We start from the raw sequence: 16,843 nt of genomic DNA on the forward strand, positions 1-16,843 counted from the left end.
GGTGCGGTTCGATTCTTTTACATATTTTGTCTAACCGAACCAAATATCAAAATATACTTAAAATTAAAACTGATACCGAATCGAAAAATCAAATTCAATTTGTTCGATACGCGGTTTAAACCGAACCGATGCACACCCTTAATCCTAAATGTACGCATTTAAGGTTTTTTAGCACAAGATTCAACAATTATGTAAGGGAATAGAGACAATGATTTTCAATAAAATTTAAGAGAAATAAAGTGGGAGAGAGACGTGAGATATTCTCTTTCATATGCGCTTTGTTTGGATTTTATAGGAACCGGAAAGAAGGAAAACAAACTCACAAACTGGATAAAAAAACTTTGTTGCACAAAAATAGAAATGCAAAATTGAAACAGAAATAAGAAAATATTATTTCTAAGAAAATTTATTTAAAAAGAAAAAGATACAAAATATGAAAACGCTAATAAAAAAAGAATTTGCGTACAATATAAATAAAAACTCATATGATTAAGGTCAACTCTTGTGAAGATAGGTTGAATGGTTAAAAATAAAACATTAATGGCAACTTTTAATTTCGTAATATCAAAATCATCTAATTTTACATTTAATTTCTCATATAGTCGTTTTATCCAGATTCTGAACAATAACAATCATCGAAAAGGACACGTAACTGACATGTAAACTAAATTCTTACACCGTTGTTTAACAAATAATAAAAGAATACCGAGTTTGATTTTACTAGGTTCTACTGATGTGAGAAATTAAAAAGGAGATGATAGATTAAATTGACTAGATTGCATTAGGTAACATATATATTTTATTTTTTTTAATCTATATATAAAATATTAAGTTTTGTGGGATCTACGTTTCTTTACTAATACTTCAAGGACGATGGGCAAAATTGAGTCTAACATGTAGCTTCATATTGGAAAGGCTTAATAGGCATTCAGTCTCTTAAACTTGTAACTTTTTTCATCTGGCCCCTTCAATTTAGGGGACAACCTCTCAACCCCCTCAACTCTCCAAAAACATCACATACAGCCCCTTATATCCATATGTTCGGTCAAAATATTAACATGTGTAGAAAACGCGCTTGACTGTTGACCACACCAATGTCACGTGTCATTTTTTTTATTAAAATTTTCCATTGAGACCCTTGCTCGGCGAGCAAGCCCATTTTTGCTCGGCGAGCAACTATCAGAGATGGATTTCGAGTAATTTTGTTTCAAGTGATTATTGTATGCGAGGTGTTGTCGCTGTTCCAAGTGATTTTGTATCCAAGTGATTTTGTTCCAAGTGAATATACAAAATCACTTGGATACATAACATGTATATTCAAAACAACACTTGTTTAAAAATTACACTTCAATATAGTTTTAACTCCTATTTATAGTGCTTAATATCGCCTCATAGTCAGATTGGGTCTTCTGGTCGAATTGGAGTGTACGAGTTGATTCGAGTTGGAATTTGTCACGTCCGTGTCTAAATTTCTAAATCTTTATTTTTACGAATTAGATTACAATATATAATGTGAATTAATTATAAATTTAAATATATTATTGAGTGCAATTTAATGTTTTTATGCATAAATTAAAAGGTTTAAGTCAGTTTTATAAAAGTTTATAATTAAGAAGGATCTTTTTAACAATTAATATTATAGATCAATGTCCATTCAATGTATTAAAATACAATTAAATATAATTTAATTAGGATTATCATTATTATTAATAATAATAAATTATATTAGATATGCAGTGGATAAGTTTGAAATACATGTCACTAGGTAATGAATCTAAATTACAAGTGTCAAATTTTTAAGTATGTAATATACATGTATTATATTGAATAAAATGAAGAGTGCTATGTGTATATCCTAAGTTCTACGTGTTACACATATAAAAAGGAGGGGTGGTATAATTACTTAAGGATGTATATTTCAATATTGGTAAAAAGAAAAAAAAGAAAAATGAATATAAAATATGGTGTGATATATATATAGATATATATAGGAAAGGTGAAAAAAGAGAGAGATGGGAATTGCTGTCAACGGATCATACCGATTTATTTTTAGTGATCGACGATGACCTTTCGGATCAGTTCTCAATATAATTTTCGATGTTCGATGATCGATATTTCGGTAACTGCATTTTATATTTAAATTATTTTTAAAATGGTCTAGGTATGATTTTATATAATTTCGGTTCTGGTAGTTTCGTCAATTTTAACAGTTTTAGATTTATGATTAATAATTTATCGCATGTGGATTACTAATAAAAATATAAATTTTAGACTAGTTGTCCTTTAGATTTGTTAAAGTCAAATTTCGGTATTTCTAGTCTTTTAACAGCATTACCAGTTTAAAGATATAACTGGTCTAAATCAACTACGTCGGTTCAAAATTACTATCTTAGTGACCGAAAATAATCCGATAAGAATATTTCGATTATTTTAAATTATATCAATAAAATATCTTAAGCAACTTTAATAGTTAGAATTAAAATATCTTGAAAATAGAAGGACTAATATGGATTTTTTCCATGTAGAGTCGGTATAGAGTCGAATATAAAATTTGTACAATAATTTGAGTATAAAATTAGTTCAAATAGATTTATGATAATATAACGAGTCTAACGATATGTTCGGTTTAAAACAGTTATTGTTACCTATGTTCGGTTTAAAACAGTTATTCCGGTAACAGATAAAAATAAGTTTCAGTTTAAATTATTTAAGTGACGCTTTGATACGTTTTATTAAATTGTTTAAAATATTTATATGCTTTTGATTTTGATTATTTGAAGAACAATTATTTAATATCGTGGTATTTTGGAAATTTGGCCGGGGAAATGAATTTGATGGTTTAATGCGAATTATTGTTGGTTTGAGAAAGCTGTTGCGATTATCGTTATTATTATTTGTGTGATTTGGATTAAAGTCCAAATACGATTTTTATGTGCGATATTTTGAAAGATAGAAAAATGGTTTTGTCCATCTAGGATTGTCCGGGGGTAGGAGTTGTAATTATAAGACCATACCTAAGGGCGGTATGGCCAGAATGCACAGCTGGTAGTCCTAACGTTAGGCAAGACGAGATATGAATGAGATATCTCGATTATTGATATGATTGATGTTATGATAAGCTACACGGGTGGAATTCGAGGATGGACACATATACAAATTTTATCGTACGTTTTGATAATGTTTGATGATTTGAATTATAATGTTTTACGTTTGTTTGATTACGAGTTGATTTGTTAAAGTGATTTATTTGATTACGAGTTGGTTTGTAAGCGATTTATTTGATTATGAGTTGGTTTGTTAAAGCGGTTTATTCGATTTGATAAAATGTTGTTTGATTTGATTCGTTTTGATAAAACGTTATTCGATCTGATTCGTTTTGATAAAGTGATTTATATATTAAATTATATAGTAATAAAGTGAAATATACAATTAAGTTATTATCGAATCAATCAACGTGTCAATAAGTTAAAATGAGTTCATAAGTTAAGAGAACTACCTAATTAAGAGAACTACCTAAAATAGGTAGAACTACGTGGCTTTGATTCCCGATTTAAAAGATTAAAAGATGTTCGAGATACATAGGAAGCTCGATAGAATTATCGAGTCCAAGCCAAATAATTAATAAAATTTTAGGTAGTCCAAATGAATTTTTATCTATTAGAAAATTGGTTCGGCTTGAAAGTTGATAGGCGCTGGATATCATATTTTCCGTTCATACCCGATGCCGTTTGGGGTCGGGTGTGACAGGATTCTGGCATAAGAATTCTGATCGAAATCCATCTCTGGTAGTTGCTCGCCGAGAACAAATGGGCTTGCTCGCCGAGCAAGGGTCTCAATGGAAAACTTTAATAAAAAAAAATGACACGTGACATTGGTGTGGTCAACAGTCAAGCACGTTTTCTACACGGGTCAATATTTTGACCGAACATAGGGGTGTAAGGGGCTGTATGTGATGTTTTTAGAGAGTTAATGGGATTGAGAGGTTGTCCCCTAAGTTGAGGGGGCCAGGTGAAAAAAGTTACAAGTTTAGGGGGCCGGGTGCCTATTAAGCCTATTGGAAATGAATATCAAGTGTCATTAAACCTATTTAAAAACTAATTGATTTGTGACCTATTGACTCTTTAGTCAATAGTACTTATTAGCCTTCTAAATTAACAGGCAGTCAACTTTGAAATTTTTTTATTTACTTTTTGACTTGCTGACCTATTAACTCTTCCAAATCTAAATATTAGCACCCTAAATTTTCTTAAAGTGATCACTGTTCCCGAACTTGCTTAAAAATAAGGAAGTAATTTTTTCTTGCTTATCCACGTATTAAGTTTATATGAAAAGAAAACAATTAAAACAAGTGTTATGTGTACATATATCATGTGTTAGAAATTATGTCATTAGGAATACTCCCTCTCCAATCTCATTCTCTGGAGAAGGCATCGGGGGAGCAGGGCTAGCAGGAGATGATCCAGGAAGCTGACGCCATAGGCTTCTTGCCTTTGTCAGAGCTTTTAACGTAAAATGACTGATAATAGAGGAAGTTTAAGGGCAAATGTTACCCAAAAAGATACCAAATGGGTCAAACAGTCTTTCATGTCTATCGTCTAATATTTCTAATCTAGGTCCGATATAATACTGTTGGGCTTTTCTGGCCCATGAGGAGTGCAATTAGGATTAGGTCCATGCTTTAACATTAGGAGTATATAAAGGTAAGTTTAAGATAGTTTTTGGAACCTAATTTTCGGCCACCACAAAAGAAAGGAGAAAGTGAAAATCCATTCTTCTTCCATTTCAGCCAGCCACATGAAATTGTCCATAGCCGGAGATTGAACCGTTGGATCGTCGTGAAATTTGGACAGGAGCTTCCTAACACCTGTTCGCTTGTTTTCACCGGAGCGATCGTCGTTCGAAGGTTTGGAAGACCAGTTCGTATCAGGGGCAGATTGTAGACAGATTTGTGACTTCTTTGAGGTTCTTCTTTTCTTTTGTGTTGCGATTGATTCCATACTTCTTGAGGGAAAATTCCAAGATTGTATGTTGATTGTGTATGCCTCTAGTGTTATCTAGGGATGAACTTGTGTATTGTCCATTATTATTTGATATAGTGGAAGGTTTAAGCGGACTACGGTCCCCGTGGTTTTTACTCCTTGCATTGAGGGGGTTTTCCACGTAAAAATCGTGCTTGTTCATTGTGTTTGTGTGGCTGCCATTTTACTACCGGTGTTGCTTCGCTGTGTTTGGTTGTTGCTCTACTAATTAGTTTCCTCATAGATTCATTCAAGTCGGGAAATGATTAATAACGAAGGTTAATTCCGCATTATTATTGTTACCGTTGTTGGTCTGTTTTTTCCATCAAATACTAAACACATAATACATGTACATGTATTATATGTTGGGAATTTTTCAGGATTGCGACAATTTAGCGGAAACGATAAAATAATTTTATTGAATTATGAGGTTTACAAGAGGGTGTTCTCTAGAAACTTTCTAGAGTTACAATGAGATAAAAACAAAAATAGTACACTCAGGTGTTTCCTAAAAATATTCGAATTAATTATCTTTACTATTTTGTCTCTCTTCAAAATAATTGAATTACCCTTTTTTAGCAAATACATAATACTGGATATATAAATTACCCTCTTTCAATACTCACAATTCTCTCCTCACCACCTGTTCTAATCCCTCAAATCCAAATTATAAAACTCTCACTATATTATATAGGAAAAAGTATAAAAATAAACCTTATGGTTTGGCTCATTTTCGAAGTGCACCCCTGTGGTTTAAAAGTTTGCAAGTCGGTGCCTTGAACTTCATTCCGTTAGCAAAAAGGGGTAAAATTGACTAACGGTGTTAAAAGTCAAAGGAAAAATAATTAATTTGATCCTTATATTTAATAATTTTATAAATTAAGCATCCTTATTATCTAACGATCACAAACAAACCCCAAAATAAAAAATAAAAAATCAATTATACCATCTTCTCCATTATTCTTTAATTTTTTTCTTTCTCTCTCATCTTTTTTTATTTTTCTCTCTCTAAAATCAAGTTTCTCTCTCTAAAATTGAAGGACTTAATTTTGTAATTCAAACAGGCTATAAAATGAAACATTGAATTGATGAAGAGATCCCAAATTGAGATCAGGAATGGAACCATTGAGCTGATTTCGATTTAAACGTAGACTTGCTAATCTCCTCAATTTGTTAAAATTGGGTGAAATGACACCACTGAAATTATTACTACCCAGATTAAGCCTAACCAGATTCTGCAAATTGAACAAAAATTCAGGAATTTCCCCAGAAAATAAGTTCCCCTGCAAGTATAAATTGCGTAAAGAAGCTAGATTACCAATTTCATCAGGGATAGAACCAGAGAAGGCGTTGAACTGGAGAGACAAACTTCGCAGCTCTATCAGATTTCCAATAGCTACCGGAAGCTCCCCGGAGAGAGCCATACCGGGAAGGCGTAATTGAACAACTCTGTTTGCTTGACAAATAACACCGCTCCAATTGCAAGGGGTTTCATCGGAAATGTTCCATCGGAGGAATCGACCGCCGAGTGCTAACCGTAGAGCTAAAAGAGCAGTTCTATCTGATGCTAGATCTGAATCGACAATGGAGAAATAATCCATCAACAAGATGATGAAAAGAAATCGAAGTAAGAGTAGTTTACTGGTTTGTGGTTTCATTTTGGATTGAAGGCATCAAGAAGAAGAAGAAGAAGTCAATGTGAGTTTTGACTTAGAATGTATACTGGTTCAAATGGAAGAGGGCTTATGAATTATTGAAGCTTACTGTATGCAACGAGAGAATGGCCGTCGGCGGGAAGGGATAGAAAATTCCAGTTTCTGTCTGGAATCTGCCCGGACGCTTGGACGTTGAGCGGCGAAGGAGACTGGGAAACTCTTTTCCGGGTAGACATATCTGAATTACAAAATTAAGTCCTTCAATTTTAGAGAGAAACTTGATTTTAGAGAGATAAAAATAAAAAAAGATAAGAGAGAAAGAAAAAAATTAAAGAGTAACGGAGAAGATGGTATAATTGAATTTTTATTTTTTATTTTGGGGTTTGTTTGTGATAGTTAGATAATAAAGATGTTTAATTTATAAAATTATTAAATATAAGGACCAAATTAACTATTTTTTCCTTTGACTTTTAACACCGTTAGTCAATTTTATCCCTCTTTACTAACGGAATGAAGTTCAAGACACCGACTTGCAAACTTTTAAACTACAGGGGACACTTCGAAAATGGGTCAAACCACAAGGTTTATTTTTGTACTTTTCCCTATTATATAGTACATCTCATTGGCTAATAAAGCGAATGAGGAAGGATGGCCAGGCCAGCAACAATTGTTGCTGGCAATTAATTAGGCCAGCAACAAATTGTTGCTGCCCATTATGTTGACCACTATGTTGACCACCGAAATTTCGGTGGTAAACTCCTTTTACTTGGACCATCAATTTCGGGGGTCTAACTTTCATATTTTTTTTTACAAATTACATAATCAGTTCCTAATTAATATAAATTACAAAATAACCCTTCATTAATCGGGACTTCACAACAATTCCTTAATTGTTTTAAATTAATAGTTAATTTTCTCAACAATCTTCCCCTTAATTATTAATTTAAAACTTTCATTATTTTTTTTTTGATATATATGATGTACTTTCCCATCATCACCTTGTAAACGGAGCACTTCTCTCCGCAAACAACTTCTCGGTGCATTTCTCACTTTCCCATCATCACCGGAGCACTTCTCTCCGCAAACAACTTCTCGGTGCACTTCTCACCGAATTAATTTGTTGATGCACTTCTCATCAACCTTCAATTATTGGAGCACTTGTCTCCAAATTAAGCAAATTCTTCTTCGCCAACATGGTCTGTCACATTGACACTTTCTTTTCTCTTGTTTTTGCAATTCCGTTGCACGTGTCTAAACTTCTTATACTTGAAACATTTAGGCTTCCCCTTGTGCCAGCAGTCTTTCTCATCATGACCATGCTTTTTGCAATGAACACATTGAAGAATTTCATTTTTTTTTTGAACCTTGAGCAAGGAAAGCTCTCTCAACTGCTTGCTCATTTTCTCATGCCCAATTCTTTGGTGCGTGACGCTAATATCAGCGTGAACGCCAATATTAAACCATGGCTCTGATACAACTGTTGGGAATTTTTCTGGATTGGGACAATTTAGCGGAAGCAATAATACAATTTTATTGAATTTATGAGGCTTACAAGAGGGTGTTCTCTAGAAACTTCCTAGAGTTACTACAATGAGATAAAAACAAAAATAGTACACTCATGTGTTTCCCAAAAATACCCGAATTAATTATCTTTACTATTTTGTCTCTCCCCAAAATAATTGAACTACCCTCTCTTAGCAAATACACAATACTGGATATATAAATTACCATCTTTCAATACTCACAATTCTCTCCTCACCACCTGAATTTCTAATCCCTCAAATCCAAATTATAAAACTCTCACTATATTATATATATAGTACATCACTCCAGTCACTAGCCCTGCCTTCGGCATCCCCCTCCTTGCGGTTAAGGTAACGACTTCGGGCATGGCCAGCTCCCATAGTGTGACGAGCGGTGTGTACAAGGCCCGGGAACGAATTCACCGCCGTATGGCTGACCGGCGATTACTAGCGATTCCGGCTTCATGCAGGCGAGTTGCACCCTTTGTCCCTCCTTGGCTAATAAAGCCAAGGAGGAAGGATGGCCAGGCCAGCAACAATTGTTGCTGGCAATTAATTAGGCCAGCAACAATTGTTGCTGCCCATTATGTTGACCATCGAAATTTCGGTGGTCAACTCCTTTTACTTGGACCACCAATTTCGGTGGTCCAACTTTCTTTTTTTTTTTTTTTTTTTACAAATTACATAATTAGTTCCTAATTAATATAAATTACAAAATAACCCTTCATTAATCGGGACTTCACAACAATTCCTTAATTGTTTTAAATTAATAGTTAATTTTTTCAACATTATACACGTTCCAAACCCAATGAGCGGAGGTTCAATTGGTTTCTTTAGTATATCTCTACTAATATTGAGATTTCTTAGACTATAAATAACTTCTTATATATTATATATTTTTTATTATATTGTCAAATCATGACTAACCAAGAGCTTTGTTATAATCCTAAAGTAAAATGAACCACCTTCCCATTAAAATTATTAAGGGGATATCTGTTACAATTTCACAGGTAGAAACAGCATGAATTATTATGGGAAAAAAACCTATAAGATTTTAGTTAAATGATGACATTCTCTCCTCCTCTGTACAGGAATGCCATGATGCTCTCAAAATGTTAGCATGCCTTGTGCTTTGAGCAGAAGCACCATTTTAGTTAGAATCATCGCTTAGTTGTCTTTGTTGAGCTATAAAATGGAGGGGGTGTCCTGGCATTCCTTCTAAGATCATCTGCATTACCAAAATTCAAATAATCAGAAAGCATGAATGAAGAAGTAGAATGGATCAACCAGTTAGTTATACTTGCCCGAGTCCGGCTTCCCTCCAAGAGAAGACCGGCGTGACCTGTCAGACCCTTGTACACCAGTAAGTGATTGTCTTCTTCCTGCCCTTGCTTTTGCTGTAACTGGTGACTTTACATCCCTGTCATTGCATCTGGAACTGGAGTTTATAGGAGTATCTTCTTCCTTTGAATGCTGTTGATTCCTGTAATTTCAACCACTTTGAGTTATCAATAATTAATATCAAATGCAGGTGCTGTGTTCAAACAGCAATTTTACCTTCCTAAGATTTTGTCTGAACCGTTAATCAGTTTTCCAATGGTTCGCAAGGATTTCTTTATCTGAGACCCTTTTCCATTTGCCTGAGAATCTGTAAGATGAGGAAGTTCATTTTGCACAACTTTATGGCCCATGGATGTCACTGGTAGCTGCAGAAGAACTGGAATTTGCGTCGTCCTACTGTCCATTTGTATCAATCTGTTTTGATGGGGAAAACTAGTAGGGCTTTTAGGAGCATTAAGATGATACACTTCCATCATTGAACTTCGAACACCAGAACGCCCATACATCTTTGAAGCTGCCTCTGGATCATGGGACTGATCACATTTTTGCCTTGTTGCTGCTTCAAAAAGTAGGGGGTTTCTCGTGCCATCTATTGCTACATCTGACTGTAAGTTGTTTTTCTTACTGTAGCTTGGACCTTCTAAACTTAGTCTTCGAGAACGAGTTGTTGGTATAGAAGGTGTTCCCTTTCTGTCTATGGGATTTGCTGTATAAGACTTCATGTTGCTTCCATTCTCAACGTTCAATTTCCGAACACGTGGAGGAGTTTTTTCAGTCATTGCATTTGGTTTCTCCGCTGGAGGCCTTGGTTCCTTAATTCTATCGAACTGGTTGTTCAGACGTGGAGGAGTTTTTTCAGCAGCTTTTGGTTCCTTAATTTTGTTGAACTGTGCTTCTTTTAATCCCAGTGCTATAACTGTTTGAGACTTCATGTTGCTGCTGTTCTCGATGCTCAATCTCCGCTTACGTGGAGGAGTTAGATCAGTCATTGCATTTGGTTTCTCAGCTGGAGATCTTGGCTCCTTAATTCTGTTGAACTGGTTGTTCAGACGTGGAGGAGTTTTGTCAGCAGCTTTTGGTTCCTTAATTTTGTTGAAATGTGCTTCTTTTAGTCCCAGTGCTTGAACTGTTTGAGACTTCATGTTGCTGCTGTTCTCGATGCTCAATCTCCGCGTAGGTGGAGGAGTTAGATCAGTTACCTTGTGAAACTCCATGTCTTGAGCCTCCTTTCTTGCCAATTCCTTCTTAAGGCTTTCAACCTGCATATAAATGTATCCAAGTGAAATCCAATCCTATCTAGCATGAAAACTACATTTCTCTTATCAGATTCTAGTTGGAAAGCAGACAGCTAGCTAATATACGAGTTTCTAGTGAATCTGCTATACCTGTTCCTTGAGCTGCATAATCTCACTGCTCTCTTTGTTTGCACGAGCAGCCCCGAGTTCAACTGTGGATACCCTCTGTGCAAACTTTAAAGTACTGATTGTTTCCCCGAAAGAGTCTGCTTCTGGACTAACATGAGCAAACATCAACGTTTTTGCATGTCCACCTGAAGCACAAGATTCAAGAAATACAGATTTCAGCACAGAGTAATGGGATATTAAAAGAAATATGTTGCCTGTGGAAATAGTATAAGCTGTGACCTAAGGAGTCCTGCAGCAGAAGTGTGAGTTTGCTGTTTCTGTAAGGAATGTGAGAATTCTTTTGAGCCAAGGCTGCAACCACATCTCCCAGACAGGACAGTGATTTATTGATATACTGTGCCTCTTTGAGCCTATCTCCTGTAACTTCTGATTTATCTACTCTTTCACTTCCTGCAAGGTCTACCAAATGCAGACAACTACGAAGGGTGCTTCCTGATGTAGATGCATCTTTACCATGTACATGAACAGTCAGGACACTGCAAATGTATTGTATTTCACCAAATGAGGTTTAGATATTCTTTTTCTTATTCATATATTGATGTTCTCAGACGAAGTAGCAACTACAGTCATTTAGAAAACTGACCTATGAGATCGACTACTTCGGTTGTTCATTGCAGTGGAACTGACAACGCGATTCACCTCACCAATTTTCATCAAATTAAGAACATCAGCAGTGGAATTCACAGGATGCATTTTGGCATCTGGAAGGCTCAAGCCATTCTCACCATTGCAACTTCGAATCTCTAACTTTTGCATAGTTAAGAATAATAATTAAGACACAGGAAACTAAACAATTTTCTGTGTGAGTGATTTGATAAGTTAAATAGGTTTCTATGATTTGTAAACAAAACATATGAAAGGATATTTAGTGGCTGATGAATCCTCAGCAAGCAGGTCTCGTACTTGTTCGTTGTATATTTCCACCATTTGAACTTGAATATCATAATCTATAATGTCCTTCCTCTTCCTAGACATTTGAAAGAGATCATTCAGAGCAAGATAATTAATCCCCATATCTTTAGTTGAGCCACCTGATGGACCACTCTGTCAAGATTCAATTTCAAACGGATCAAAGGCTATATTAGGATGGCTGGAAGACAGGTTGAAAAGCAATCTAAAGAGGTTTCAAAAGAATATACCATAGTATATGTTTTCCCGGATCCAGTTTGACCGTAAGCAAAGATGCAAACATTGTAACCATCCAACACTGATCTAATTAATGGATGAGTGTCCTGGTACACTTGATCTGGGATCAAACAGACAAGAATTTGGTTTGAATAAGAAAGTAAGCAACGAGTCATAGTTAAACAAAACATTCACCACTTCTCTTTATGATTTTGTAAATTATGAGGTCATAGTACCTTGTGTGGCAGTAGGACCAAAGACTTGGTTGAACTGAAAAACTTTTCTCCCATCTTTCTTGGGTTTTAATGGATCCAGTATCACCAGCGAGCCATCTTCTCCAACATAGTGTGTCATATTGGCTTTTTCACCAGAAATGGCAGGCCTAATTCTACAGTAAACTCTAATGTTTCCTGAGAACAGTATTAATCAGAATGGCTTTAAGTTAACTTTAATGGCTTAACATTAAGCAGACCTTTAAAGGGAGATATAAGATAATAATGTTCATAACTAACTAAGGGCTATTAACATTAAGATTATGCCAACCTTTCAAATCCTGGACCATGTTGTACAAAGTCCTATTTTCTTTCAACACTCTGTGATATCCAAGAGCAGAAGAAGACATCTCCTCTACCTGATATCCTGAATCCGTGTCAAAACAAAGCAGGCATATTAAGCTTTTAATAATATATATTGTAAAATGAAACTCCTGCTGATGAATGCATAGAATAATATAGGAAATTATGAAGCAGACAAGAACATGGCTAAAAGATATTCTCATAAAAATATTGCAAGAAGAAATATAAACAAGGCTGATATTGAACATCCAATATTTCATTATCTGCCTTGGTGAGTGTATACTCCGCAAGATAAATGAGAGAAATATACAGTGGTAATTATATTGTAGAGCAAATTACCAAGTTCTTGCAAATCTGTCTCGAGCTGGGATTGCAACTCTCGAAATTCTCTCCTTGTATCTTTTAATATGGTCTTCAGCTCCTGAAAAAATGAATAAATAAACCAAACAACTGATCAAAACAACCATATCATAATAGCAAGAATATGCACAAACCAATACCAATGTTGCCCATCTCTTTCCAGTTTTTCTAGACTCTAACCCTTTTATCAACAGAAAACTAGAATTTGAAGAAACACTTACTACAAGTTCTTGTTGTTGAATTTGAAATAAACGTCTATGTTTGCATTTTCCTTTTTTCAAGCAAGCCCGACAACTCTGCAAAAACATGTACACATCTGAATAATTCTCTAGAGGTTAAGGATGCAACATCCAAAAGAATACATATCTGAAGCCATTATGCATATACCATGGGATTAAAAGGGGGAACTAAACAAATAAAAAATTGATACGGAATAATGACACAAACTTATGACTGATGAAGAACCGAAGTCTATGTTATGTTATCTATAAGGAAATCAACATCTCTCATTCATAACTTCTATCTATCTTATTAAAAATATTCAAGTGGAAGATATGATTTAAATGTTGGGATCAGTTAATCAACAAGAAATGAGCATGTAATTTTAGCATTGAAATAGAGGAAAACAATGAGCATTACAAATCTTAATTACATTAAGACAAAACATTTATAATAGATTTCAATTCTTTTCAGAAGATTGACATCAGAAAATGACAGAATCATACCCCAGGATCTACAGTTTTAGATGAAAACTGAACAGGCATTGGAGCTGAATGATCTGGTGCGCTATTACTTTGGATTATATCATTCACCATTGCCACCAAGTGTTTCTGAACAGTAATTATGATATAAGAATAAAAACTCCATGCGATATAAGTATTAAAAAAAAGAGTTACTTATAATAGCAATTGCTAATTGCTTATTCTGGCAACTTAGATAGGGTGATTCTGCAGAATAAACCATGAGCATTTGAGTAAACTTCTGCAATTTGGTAGCGAACAACTGTAACAACTAGATATGAAGATTGCAGGCAAGCACATAGGAATAGGTTATTGTTCTCCCTTTTTTTTTTCCAAAGAGAGAATTGATGATGAGAAAAGCTGATAATTTTTTTTTTTGTATATTCAAGCTAAATGCTGGTTGTAAATGTATATAATAGGTTTCATTCAGTTCCAACTCTTTCCTATTGTAATCATCCATGGTATGAAAGCAAATATAAGAGCTGGGCGTTACCTTGAGAAGGTTGCCATCAATATTTTCTTTTGTATCAGCCATATCTTTGCCAAGTTGCTTGGCAATAAAATCTACAAAATCCAAATATTCATTTTAGATTAAGAGGAAACATTCCCCAATAAGTAAAAGAAAGTAGTCATACTCTAGCCCGATACATCTCATGCACCCGAAAAATGTTCTGGTTTCAGGAGAGGAACATCATTTCGATGCAAATTAATTCTCAACTGATATTAAACAACATGACATCATTTATTTTAGTTGTGGTTCATCTATCAAGTTAAACTACATGACATCATCATTGATAACCAAGCTTCATTTCATCCAGTTATCAGCCATATACTAACTATTCAAAATATTCATGATATGAATGAGCAGACATGATATACCAGCAAGTTTCTGAATGTCAATATCTGCAGGTGGAAGTTTCTCAGATGCTGCAGAGATGTCCAGGCTTCTACAAGCGTCTGATGAAATGGAATGGGATTTGTTCCCACCAGCAGGATGCATAATCATAGGAGATCTGACATGCTTATAAAACCCATTTCCACCATTTATCTGCTTAGATTCATGGTAGGATTTAAGAGCTAAGATGCAATCGACCATCTTGACCGCTGACCCTGCCTCCAATGTGTCCTTTAAATAACAAAGTTAACATCTCACTAAGTCATACATGAATTAGTAATTAATTACATAATTTGGCAAATATGTTTCAAGCATTCTCTATATAGAGAAGAGTATTTAATTACCCTTTCAAGATCAGACGCTTCAAAGGCAGGCAATTTCAACTCTTCAATAGCCACGAGAAAGTTCTTTACATTCTCAAAGTATTGGTAAGCTGGTAATGGCTGAGATTCTCTGTTTAAATATTGTAATGGTATATAATCCTCCACAACCTTAACAAATTCAGAAAGAAGACTATTTAGAACATCAGAAGTACAACAAGTATAATTAATTACGATTGAATTTCCATAAATATTTGGTTTAGTGACCATTCATCTCTAAAACCTTATACAAGAAGCAAAATCAATTACATGTTAGGAACAAAATCAGTATACCTTAGGCACAGCCCCCGGGTGAACCTTGTTGATTGCATTGCACAAAATCAAACCGTTTCTCAAGCGAGAAACGAATTCTTTCTCTGATGGGTTGCTAGATAAGTTTAATGGACCCACAAGGCTTTCCAGCCACTCAGCCGCTTGGAATCGTCTCCAAGCTGCGCAATAACCAGCAAAGATTTTTCCGATCAATGTTAATGATCGACAATCGCATGAAACTTTGAAATTGAAAAAAAAACAAAAATCAAATTTCACTATATACGATTTAATAGAATACGGTACACAGTGTACAGATTTTACATAATCTTGGAACGATCTCAAACCTGCTTCTTCGGCTTTTCTTGAAGCCAATTTGTCATGGAACCCAGTTCTTGCGTTATTCTCCATCAAATCCAACACTGAAAGTCAAACAAAATACTGAGAATCAAACTTCGAAACAAAAACCCCAGAAGAAACTCATCTTCAATTTCTTCACAGAACGCACCAATAAAAGAAGAGAGAAATAGATTCAAAGAGAACGTACTCTGAAGTCTGTAGATTCTATAGATTCTCTCTGTTCCGAAAATCAGTAACCTAAAACCCTAAAAATTGAAAGAATCAGAAACCAAGAAACCAAGTGAGAGTTGTTATTTGATGGATGAAGCAGAGAACTGAAAATGAATGAAGCAGAGAACCTTTTTTGTTTTTAAACTTTAGGTTCGGATACTTTCTAACGTTAACTAGGATTTTTTGAATTCAAATGTATAGGGTCAATTAAGTATAATCTGGACTGTCAAATGTTCCAAGTTGGCATCATAATCGGACGGTTATCATAAACGCGCACCCTAAATTGCTAATTAATGAAATTTGCATATGCAAAATTAATTTTTTTAAAGGTTAAGGTGCAAAAATACCCCTAACGTTTTGGGTCAGGAGCAATTTTACCCCTAACGTCTAAAATGGTGCAATTTTGCCCCTAACGTTTGTAGTCAAGAGCAATTTTACCCCTAACGTTGGTAATTTGGGTCAATTTCAGATATTATTATAAAACACATATATTTTTATTCATTATTTTGCACCAATTTCATATCAATTCATCCTAAAAAAAGAATTTCATGTTTTTTTGTAATTTAATAATAGAATTGGAGATTAATATTTACAAATTCGGTGAATTTTTTGAATTTCTTTTTATCTAATTCATACAAAAGACAATATATTTTTTTATTTTTTTCACATCCCAGCATATGTTTATGATTTGTTACTGATAAAATGACGCATATATGAAGTGTAGATGATAAGATTCATGATCGAGAAGACAGTTTGATGAATTATTTCTGAAATTGATCCAATTTATCAACGTTAGGGGTAAAATTGCTCTTGGCTACAAACGTTAAGGGTAAAATTGCACCATTTTAGACGTTAGGGGTAAAATTGCTCCAGACCCAAAACGTTAGGGGTATTTTTGCACCTTAACCCTTTTTTTAATTTATGGGAAAATTACAAAACTATGTCAAATGGAATGCCCATTTACATATTAAACCCATTTACTCAACCT

General features: G+C 34.5%; 2 protein-coding genes and 1 long non-coding RNA gene across 3 annotated transcripts; 1 reads left to right on the forward strand and 2 right to left on the reverse strand.

Moving 5' to 3' along the window:
* Nucleotides 1-1,942: 1,942 nt before the first annotated feature.
* LOC136209117 (uncharacterized) lies at nucleotides 1,943-9,867 on the forward strand. Its single transcript, XR_010677400.1, has 3 exons — nucleotides 1,943-2,119; nucleotides 9,288-9,559; nucleotides 9,728-9,867. It is a non-coding gene; the product is annotated as an uncharacterized lncRNA (long non-coding RNA).
* On the reverse strand, nucleotides 5,410-6,949 carry LOC136209206 (probable inactive receptor kinase At1g48480). The gene is made up of 3 exons (XM_066000612.1): nucleotides 6,783-6,949; nucleotides 6,337-6,591; nucleotides 5,410-6,253 (listed from the first exon to the last, which is right to left on the reverse strand). Exons 1-3 carry the CDS (start codon nucleotides 6,907-6,909, stop codon nucleotides 6,243-6,245), a joined length of 393 nt encoding a protein of 130 aa, XP_065856684.1. The 5' UTR covers nucleotides 6,910-6,949; the 3' UTR covers nucleotides 5,410-6,242.
* Nucleotides 9,284-15,974, reverse strand: LOC136209116 (kinesin-like protein KIN-14L). The gene is made up of 19 exons (XM_066000496.1): nucleotides 15,833-15,974; nucleotides 15,633-15,707; nucleotides 15,310-15,467; nucleotides 15,001-15,147; nucleotides 14,641-14,887; nucleotides 14,255-14,325; nucleotides 13,747-13,851; nucleotides 13,243-13,317; nucleotides 13,001-13,082; nucleotides 12,630-12,725; nucleotides 12,323-12,496; nucleotides 12,101-12,207; nucleotides 11,808-12,005; nucleotides 11,545-11,708; nucleotides 11,181-11,437; nucleotides 10,923-11,086; nucleotides 9,754-10,796; nucleotides 9,501-9,679; nucleotides 9,284-9,424 (listed from the first exon to the last, which is right to left on the reverse strand). Coding segments are annotated over exons 1-19 (3,411 nt in total). The 5' UTR covers nucleotides 15,834-15,974; the 3' UTR covers nucleotides 9,284-9,356.
* Nucleotides 15,975-16,843: the final 869 nt, after the last annotated feature.

The sequence above is a fragment of the Euphorbia lathyris genome, chromosome 10 (genome assembly GCF_963576675.1).
Source record: "Euphorbia lathyris chromosome 10, ddEupLath1.1, whole genome shotgun sequence".
Lineage (NCBI taxonomy): Eukaryota > Viridiplantae > Streptophyta > Magnoliopsida > Malpighiales > Euphorbiaceae > Euphorbia > Euphorbia lathyris.

What these genes read in the sequence shown, in the direction of transcription:
- LOC136209206 (XM_066000612.1), bottom strand. Translation starts at nt 6,909, where the DNA reads ATGTCTACCCGGAAAAGAGTTTCCCAGTCTCCTTCGCCGCTCAACGTC. An exon ending in CCATTCTCTCGTTGCATACA is followed by an intron (nt 6,592 to 6,782) that starts GTAAGCTTCAAT and finishes TTGTCGATTCAG; the next exon opens with ATCTAGCATCAGATAGAACT.
- LOC136209116 (XM_066000496.1), bottom strand. An exon ending in TCTGCTGCAGGACTCCTTAG is followed by an intron (nt 11,087 to 11,180) that starts GTCACAGCTTAT and finishes CTTGTGCTTCAG; the next exon opens with GTGGACATGCAAAAACGTTG. An exon ending in TTATGCAGCTCAAGGAACAG is followed by an intron (nt 10,797 to 10,922) that starts GTATAGCAGATT and finishes ATTTATATGCAG; the next exon opens with GTTGAAAGCCTTAAGAAGGA.